General features: G+C 46.0%; 1 protein-coding gene across 1 annotated transcript in view; it reads left to right on the top strand.

Annotated features, from left to right (window-relative positions):
• Positions 1–9,522, top strand: part of LOC115476533 (ankyrin repeat and KH domain-containing protein 1-like) — a 321,971-nt gene extending 312,449 nt beyond the window's left edge. Inside the window, 3 exon segments of the mRNA XM_030212956.1 lie at positions 165–340; positions 809–976; positions 8,977–9,522. Of these exon segments, the coding sequence (XP_030068816.1) occupies positions 165–340; positions 809–976; positions 8,977–9,036 (404 nt within the window). The 3' untranslated portion in view covers positions 9,037–9,522.
• Positions 9,523–9,821: the final 299 nt, after the last annotated feature.

The raw sequence follows: 9,821 nt of genomic DNA on the forward strand, positions 1-9,821 counted from the left end.
CTATGGAGAAATGTTTGTTAGATTGATATAACATTATTCAGTGCTCTATTACGTGGGATTTCATTACGATCATAAAACTTTTGCCAACATCTGTTAGTGTTACTAGGCTCAGTTTTTTTTTATGAACTATCCAAAAGTAGTAATATCTTAACTCTTGTTTCTAGAAGGTCTGTCAGGTTGGTCCCAGCCAGTGATGGGTAGTCATCCAGTACATGAACAGTTATCAGATCCTGGCACATTTTCACAGCATCAACCAATGGAAAGAGATGACTCTGGAATGATAGCGCCATCTAACATTTTCCACCAGCCAATGCCAAGTAGCTTTGTGGACTTTTCAAAGGTAAATATAATGTGTTTACAGTTTGGAATCAAAATGTTGACTCTTATCTATCTTTTAGTAAAAGTACTTTTGGTTATTAGTGCCTGGCCTTTCACCCATTTTTTTGCTGTCATATTCGAGTTCCCTGTCTTGCCCGTGCATTTGATGATTTAAAAAATAGTACATATTGGTAGTGTATGAGGAAAACTTGTCAATAGATGATTGTGTGTCTGGATGGGTTCTCTTATGTACCCTCCAGTATTACTGTGAGATATTTGTGCTTTAACTCCAGAAATATGCTTTCTTTTTTGTATTGCCTTTTTAGTGATGTACTGTTCTGGTATATATCTTGTATAAACCATACTTTTGGCTATTGAGTAGGAAGTTATGGATCTATATCCATTATGCATTGTGTTACTACGTGGAGTCTTTTGAGTTGCATTGGAGTTACCAGTTTATTAAATAAATGTTCTGATATTCTATTTCTAGGGACTACCAATTTCCATGTATGGAGGTACTGTAATACCATCACATCCTCAGTTGGCCGATGGTTCAGGAGGTCCTCCCTTGTTTAATGGGCTACATGCACCAGATCCAGCTTGGAGCCCCATGATAAAAGTTGTCCCAAATTCAGCCGATTGTACGGATCCCCAGCAGGTAAATAAATCAAATAAAAATTAAAAAAAAATCCAAAGGCTAGCATTACCTAACTTTTTTTTTTTTTTAAGTCATTTTTCATTGCCATCTAAATTCAAACTGTGTGGTCTCATTGTTTTATATTCACTTTTATTGTATTAGGACAAATATTTATTCTCCGAGGACAAGCAGGCTGCTTGTTCTCACGACTGGGTTGACGTCCACGGCAGGCCCACAAACGGAAATCTTCCATAGCAACAAAAATTTTTGCCACAACCTTCCAGCAGGTGCGTGCACCGCACATGCGCGGCCGTCTTCCTGCCTGTCACGTGAGAGTCCCGCTCAGTTGTTTCTTTTCTACATTTAGGGAGTGACTGCTTGTCGGGTCTCTCTCTGTTTGGCCCGAAAAGAGCCTTCGTTTTTCGAGGTTTTCCTCCTTTCTCTCTTTTTTTTTTTTTTTTTTTCTTTTGTTTCCCTGTTCCCTTCAAATTTTACAAACAAAAAAAAAAAAACCCTTTCCAAGATTTGTCCTTAAGTTTTCTTTCGCTTCCGTTGCGGCGTCTCATTTTGTGCCCCTTACTTTTGGCACAATCGAGAATTTTGACTTCGCCGCCACTATTTTTCCGTCCATGTCATCGAGGACTCCCAGCGGCTTCAAGAAGTGTACTCGGTGCAACCGGGCAATCTCAGGTACCGACCCCTATGCGTGGTGTCTTCAGTGCCTTGGGCCCGACCATCGCCCAGATGCCTGTAAGTTGTGTCTCCGCCTTGAAAAGCTCTTCAGGATCGTCTTTTTGGAGCTTCGCCCGGTACTTCGGCGTCTGTCAGCACCGGAGTTGGCATCGACTTCAGGAGCGCAGGTAATGGCTGTTCGAAGAGCACCACACGCTGGGAGCAGTGAGCCATTGAGTGGGTCTCCACCTGCCTCGAAGACTCCTGCTGTGCAGGCCCACTGGGACTGACCACTCTTGGACCCACCCCCTAGGAGGCATGTGGATTCCACGTCTTCCTTATCGATGACGTGCATCGAGCAAAGGCTAAGAAGCACCATCATCGGTCTCCTCCTAAGCACGGTACCAAGAGCTCCGGGATGTCGAGGGATTCGGCACCAGTGAAGCGTCGACGCCAGGAGGAGTGCTCACCCTCCATCCAAGAGGTGTCTGTCTTCGGGCAGCCCGGTGCTGCTTCCTCAACCTCTACAGATTCTGCTGCAGATTCCTGCACCGACCCCGCAGCTTTCCTCGACAGCGACTCTGGACGAGCGCATCCAAACCATTCTTCCAGGTCTTCTGGAAGGGTTGCTGCGTCAGTCTGCTCCGGTGCCGGGGGTGCTTGTGCCCTCCATACCGTCAATGGAAGCGGCAGCTGGTTTGCCGCTTGTGGTGAGGTCTTCGGTGCCGCCTGCGGCATCGGCCTCTACTGCCACCCAGGTCAACTCCCAGTCGACATCACTGGAGAGAGCTTCATCGCCGCCGGCATGGGAGTCGACTTCTTGACATCACCATTGAAGACATGGTTCCTCGGCATCGAGACAGGCCCGGTTTTGGACTGCAGTTAAGGAGCTCTTGTCCGATACCGATGATGATGCCTCGTGGGATGAAGGGCAAGATCCCAGGTATTTCTTTTCTAAGGAGTCTTGTGGTCTTCCCTCTGATTCTACTCCTTCTCCAGAAAGAAAGCTTTCTTCCCCGGAAAGTCGTCCTTTCTCTTCATTTGGCCGGGAAATGTGTGTGGCCATTCCCTTCCCAGTGGTATCTGGGGATTAGCCCAGGACACAGATGCTCGAGGTCCTGGACTATCTTGGCCACCTAAGGAGCCATGCACGGTTCCTTTGCATAATGTGCTCAAGGAGACACGCGGAACTGGAGGAAACCATTAAGTAATCCCACCATTCCCAAGAAAGCTGAGTCCCACGACTCTATGGTTGTGGATTCCGCTCTCAAGAGAGCCAGGAGTTCTAGAGACTTTGCCTTGGCGCCCCCGGGGAGAGAATCTAGAACCCTGGACTCTTTTGGCAGGAAGGCGTATTGGGCCTCTATGCTCGCGGCCAAAATTCAATCCTACCAGCTCTACACGAGCATTCACTTGAGGAACACAGTGAAGCAACTGGCGGACTTGGTTGATAAGCTCCCTCCGGAGCAGGCCAAGCCTTTTCAGGAAGTGGTCAGGCAGCAGAAGGCGTGTCGTAAATTCCTGTCCAGGGGTGCTTACGATACTTTTGATGTTGCATCCAGAATCGCTGCCCAAGGTATAGTGATGCGCAGACTCTCATGGCTGTGTTCCTCTGACCTGGACAATCGAGTCCAGCAGCAGATTGCGGATGTCCCTTGCCGGGGGATAACATTTTTGGTGAGAAGATCGAGCAAGTGGTTGATCAGATCACGCAGCGGGAAACCGCTATAGACAATATCTCCTGCCGGTTGCCTTTTGCTTCTACCTCATCTGGTAGACTATTTTTCCGGGGAAGGAAGAATGCTCCCTACGCCTATAACAAGTGTAGGTACAATCCTCCTTCTCGAAAGCCTTCTCAGGCTCATCCCCAGCGCGCTCTTTCTCGTCAACAGCGTGCGCCAAGGCAGGCCCCTGTGGCTCCCCAGCAAAAGCAAGGAACGGGCTTTTGACTGGCTCCAGCTGAGCATAGCCACTGTAAAAGTGTCCGTGCTGGACGGCTTGCCAGTCGGAGGGAGGTTAAAGTTTTTTCACCAAAGGTGGCCTCTCATAACATCCTACCGGTGGGTTCTTCAAATAGTCTGGTTAGGATACTCTCTCAATTTCATATCCAAACCTCCAGATTGCCCCCCGGGAGCTCAGTCCTTCAGCTTCCAGCGGAACTCTCCGCCCTTCTCAGCGCCAATGCGGTCGAGCTCGTTCCACCAGGGCAAGAAGGGCTGGAGTTCTATTCCAGGTACTTGTGCAAAAGAAAACGGGGGCTGCGTCCCATCCTAGACGTAAGGGCCCTGAACAAATTCCTAGTCCGAGAAAAGTTCAGGATGGTTTCCCTGGGCACCCTTCTTCCCATGGTTCAGGAAAACGATTGGCTATGCTCTCTGGACTTAAAGGATGCTTATACACACATTCCGATACTTCCATCTCACAGGAGGTATCTTCGATTCCGTCTGGGAGCGCAGCACTTTCAGTATTGTGTGATGCTCTTTGGTCTGGCGTCTGTCCCAGGGTCTTCACAAAATGCCTGGCAGTAGTTGCAGTGTCGCTACGCAGACTGGGAGTACATGTGTTCCCTTATCTCGACGATTGGCTGGTGAAGAACACCTCAGAGTCCATGCAGATGACTATTCAACTTCTGGAGCTACTCGGGTTTCTTATAAATTACCCCAAGTCCCATCTTTTCCCTGTTCAGCAACTAGAATTTATAGGAGCTCTGCTGGACTCGCAGACGACTAGCGCCTATCTTCTCAAGGCGAGAGCAGACAATCTTCTGTCTCTATTTTCCATTTCCAGAGCGTCTCAGCGGATCACAGCTCGGCAGATGTTGACTTGTAGGCCATATGGCCTCCACAGTTCATGTGACTCCCATGGTGCGTCTTCACATGAGATCAGCTCAATGGACCTTAGCTTCCCAGTGGTATCAAGCTGCGGGGGATCTAGAAGATGCAATCCAGCTGTCCGCCGATTTTCAGAATTCCCTTCAGTGGTGGACAATTCGATCCAATTTGACCTTGGGACATCCCTTTCAAATCCCTCAGCCACAAAAAGTGCTGAGAACAGATGCATCTCTCCTGGGGTGGGGAGCTCATGGGGCTTCACACTCAAGGTTCCTCCAGGAAAAGAATCTTCAGATCAATCTCCTGGAGTTGCGAGCGGTCTGGAACGCTCTAAAGGCTTTGAGATCAGCTGTCCAACCAAATTATCCAAATTCAGACAGACAATTAGGTTGCTATGTACTACATCAACAAACAGGGGGTACCGGATCTCGCCCCCTGTGTCGGGAAGCCGTCAGGATGTGGCTTTGGGCTCGCCGTTACGGCATGTTTCTCCAAGCCACTTATCTGGCAGGCATAAACAGTCTGGCCGAAAGATTGAGCAGGATAATGCAACCTCACGCGTGGTCGCTCAATGCGGGCATCATACGCAAGATCTTCTGAGAGTGGGGCACCCCCTCGGTGGATATTTTTGCCACTCAGGTCAATCACAAAGTCCCTCTATTTTGTTCCAGACTTCAGGCCCACGACAGACTAGCGTCGGATGCCTTTCTCCTTCATTGGGGGAAGGGCCTTCTGTACGCATATCCTCCCATACCTCTGGTGGGGAAGACTTTGCTGAAACTCAAGCAGGACTGTGGAACCATGTTTCTGGTTGCTCCTTTCTGGCCACGTCAGATTTGGTTCCCTCTTCTTCTGGAGTTGTCCTCCAAAGAACCGTGGAGATTGGAGTGTTTTTCAACTCTCATTACTCAGAACGAGGGGGCGCTTCTGCATACCAACCTCCAGTCTCTGGCTCTCGCGGCCTGGATGTTGAGAACGTAGAATTCGCTTCCTTGGGTCTCTCTGAGGGTGTCTCCCGGATCTTGCTTGCTTCCAGGAAAGATTCCACGAAGAGGTGCTACTTTTTCAAATGGAGGTTTGCCATCTGGTGTGATAGCAAGGCCCTAGATCCTCGCTCTCATCCTACACAGACCCTGCTTGAATACCTTTTACACTTGTCAGAGTCTAGTCTCAAGACCAACTCTGTAAGAGTTCACCTTAGTGCGATTAGTGTTTTTCATTAACGTGTAGATAAGCCTAAGTTCGCTTCATGAGAGGTTTGCTTTTGTCAAAGCCCCCTGCCAAACCTCCGCCAGTGTCATGGGATCTCAACGTCGTTCTCACCCAGCTGATGAAGCCTCCTTTTGAGCCACTGAATTCCTGCCATCTGAAGTACTTGACCTAGAAGGTCATTTTCTTGTGGCTGTTACTTCAGCTCGTAGAGTCAGTGAGCTTTCAAGCCTTATCTTAAGTTTCATCACAACAGAGTAGTCCTCCACACGCACCCTAAGTTCTTGCCAAAGGTGGTGTCGGAGTTCCATCTGAACCAGTCAATTGTCTTGCCAACATTTTTTCTCATACCCGCCCTGCTGAACGTCAGTTGCACACCTTGGACTGCAAGAGAGCATCCGCCTTTTACGTGGAGCGGACAAGCCCCTTCAGACAGTCTGCCCAAATGTTTCTTTTGATCCCAACAGAAGGGGAGTCGCAGTTGGGAAACGCATCATTTCCAATTGGCTAGCAGATTGCATTTCCTTCACTTTTGCCCAAGCTGGGCTGACTCTTGAGGGTCATGTCACGGCTCATAGTGTTAGAGCCATGGCAGCCTCGGTGGCCCACTTTAAGTCAGCCACTATAGAAGAGATTTGCAAGGCTGCAACGTGGTCTTCAATGCACACATTCACATCTCACTACCTCCTTCAGCAGGATACCCGACGTGACAGTTGGTTTGGGCAGTCGGTGCGGCAGAATTTGTTCGGGGTTTAGAATCCAACTCCACCCCCCTAGGCCCATTTTTACTCTTCCAGGCTGCACTCTCAGATGTTCTAGTTCGTAGGTCAATTCTTATGTCCTCTCTGTTGCGAGGCTCAATTGACCTTTGTTGTTTTGCGTGAGCCTGGGTGCTAGGGATACCCCAGTCATGAGAACAAGCAGCCTGCTTGTCCTCTGAGAAAGCAAAGATACATACCTGTAACAGGTATTCTCCAAGGACAGCAGGCTGTTCTCACAAACCCACCCACCTCCCCTTTGGAGTTGTCCTTTCCTTGTTAATTGCTTTTTGATCTGAGCGGGACGATAGCCGCGCGTTGGAAGGCTCTGGCAAAAAATTTTTGTTGCTGTGGAAGATTTCCGTTTGTGAGCCCACCGTGAACGTCGACCCAGTCGTGAGAACAATCAGCCTGCTGTCCCCGGAGAATACCTGCTTTACAGGTATGTATCTTCGCTTTTCCTTAGCATCCTTACCAGCCCTAGACCTTTGGGTGGTGCCTCTCATCCATCAGATGGAGACAGATTAAAGACTTATGAGGTCTGCCCTACAAGGGCACTGTGCAGCCTGAGATCTTTGATATTTCTCTGACTTCAGCAGATGGTGATGGGTGGACCGTGCAGCTCCTGAACTTGGAACAGAGGGAAGCTCCTGGTCCAGTTTGAACTAGTAATCAGTGAGGATAAGGGAACTCTATTGTTTGGGTAGAGGGGGAGACAGTTTTGCCTGGAACCTGGGGACATCTTGGAGTTAGAGCATAATTTAAAACGCCAGAACCATCTTTGCCCTGATATCTTTCCAATGAGTACAAGGATCTGTTCTTAAGGGTTATTAGGGAGATGCTCTTGTAAAGATAGGGTAAGTTATTTGATATAGTTACTGCCATCATCCCTAAGTAAGTGCGGGCTGCTGACCAAGTTTGCAGGCAGTTTTAACCGCAGCCTTACTTCTGAATTGACTACAGTGCCAACCTTGAGTGTGCGTCCGGCAATAACGCTTGAGAAGAATTCTAATTCCTGCTATCAAACGTGCACTAAGTACTGCTGGTGCTGTGGGGGATGGAGCATGGCAGCTGGTGACTGCGCATCCTGTGTGTAGCTGATCTGGAGCAGGGAGGAAGCCCAATACTGGGAACAAGTTTCCTTGGGTCAAAACTCCATTCTGGTTTCTGCAGCAGGGCAATCCTGCCTCAGTTCCTTACTGAAGGTGGAGCAGCCATTTTGTCTCACTCCACCTCCATATTTTACTGTGGCTAAACTTCCATTGTTTGATGTAGCCATGCCCATGATGCTTCTGGCCATCATGAGGACCCTCCTTTGCTTCTACAAATTTCTGCTCATTCTTCAAGATTACCTAGATATTTGGAGGAGGATCGGGGACCAGGGTTAACTTCTACCCCAGAATTTGTGGTGTTGCTCCATGAGGCTTTTTTTTATTAAAGCTCTCAGGGGGACTTGTCACACCATCTGAAGCTGCTTCAGCATCAAAGTGAAGACCGTTATAGGAGCTAGAGAAGTGGAACGTCTTCTATGCTTTCTGCAGCTGTTTCAGACGGGGTACAGACAAACAGAACTGAAGTGTGTTCTCTGCTTAGTATTTGGTTCTCATGATGATAGATTTTCTTCTGTTTTCAGTTTGCTGTTTTTAGGGCTAAGGAATATTCAGTTTAAAGGGGATAATCATACTTTACGGTTCTTTTGTATTTCGAATGACAAAGATCTGACTGCGTGGTGCCCTTATAGGGCAGAGCCCGTATGTTAGTCTGGCTCTACAACCGCTGGCAGACAGGTGCAACCCACGGGTCCTGGACTAATCTGTTAGAATTAATGAAAGAAAATTAACAGATATGAACAACTTCTCTATCGTCAGCTGTTTGCCATCCAGTTCATTAAAAATCAAAAACAAAATTTGATTCATATGAATTAACGTTCTTCTGTCTCAGCAGTTCTGTTTTTGGCATGTGACACCCCCCTCCCTTTATCAGTGGATAATGCTATTGCTACTTTTAATCCCAATTTAGAAGATTAATAAGTTAAAGGTGCTGTTCTGTCTGTATAGAGCTATATAAATACTAAGAAATCTTTATACACAATTTAATAAGCAAGCATGTTTACTGATTTTTGTAGGGCTGGTATCATTGTAGGGGCTTTGTACTTGAGATGCTGACATGTTTCTTCATAGCAGCAGGTCCTTTTAACAGTTTGGGGTGGCGACTTCTGGTATACATTTTTATATTTTATGGCTGGATGGTTCTTAACTTTTAACACATGGGTATCAAAAATTGGTGAGATGTCCAAATACTCTCTCTTATCCTTAAAATACCTGTGGGCACCTCAAAAAAATGATATGCACCCAAAGTTGCCTCTGAAAGGTATATTATAGTATTTTAAAATTGTGATGGAAGGTGGTCATAAAAGGTGGCTAAGTTTTTTTGTTTTTTTTTATTTTGAAGTATACTTGGCGTGAGTAGAAATTTACAGCTACTATGCAACTGAGATCTATAACATTAATCTTTTCATTGAAAGACTTTTATTTTTTTTTTTACCCCATAGATTTGGCCTGGAACATGGGCACCACATATTGGAAACATGCATCTAAAATACGTCAACTAAAATCTGGAAAATCACTCATTCAGCCCTGTTTTGAAAACCTTTGATCTTGGAAGAACCCTTTAAGGATTTTTTTCTTTTTTTTTTTTTTTCTTTTTTAATTTTACCTTCCTTAATTTTGATGTGCCTAACTAAACAATTTTCTGAGTGGGCTGTTACAATGGAAACTTGATCTACCACTCTTTAAGAACAAATTTGATTCCCATGTACCACAGGTTCTATATTCCTTTTAGTTTTAGTCATTTTGAACTTCAAAATCAGATGAACTGTTGCAGTGTTTCTGGCTAAACCTTACTGAAATCTACTTGTATGCAGCAGAAAACTAAATTACATGATTTCAGCCTTTTAGGTGGTAAAAACATGTATATTTGTTTACAAACTTACAAAAAAAGTTGGAGTAAATTTCATGTCGTATAGTGGCTCTACTTTATGTAGCCTGTATTAATGTGAAATATTTACCGGATTATTCAATAAAAAAGATGAACAGTGCTTCTGTGTACTTCTTTCATTTTGTGGATGAAGTGTTTTCCACACATTGTTCTATCAGTAAATCACATAACACATGCACACAAGATTGTCGGAAGCAACACGTGTGTTAAATTATTCAAAATGATGGACATGCTGCAAAACTAATATGCATAAATATTTAAGGTAATTCTGCAAATACAGATAATTTGTATTTGACTCATTAATGTGTTGAAAATATACATGGCCTGCAAGAAGTGTTCCTATTCTTAGAGGCCCAAACAAGGAGAAGAAAAATCCCACAAGTCACAACAGCAGAAAAA

Source organism: Microcaecilia unicolor, chromosome 8 (assembly GCF_901765095.1).
Source record: "Microcaecilia unicolor chromosome 8, aMicUni1.1, whole genome shotgun sequence".
Lineage (NCBI taxonomy): Eukaryota > Metazoa > Chordata > Amphibia > Gymnophiona > Siphonopidae > Microcaecilia > Microcaecilia unicolor.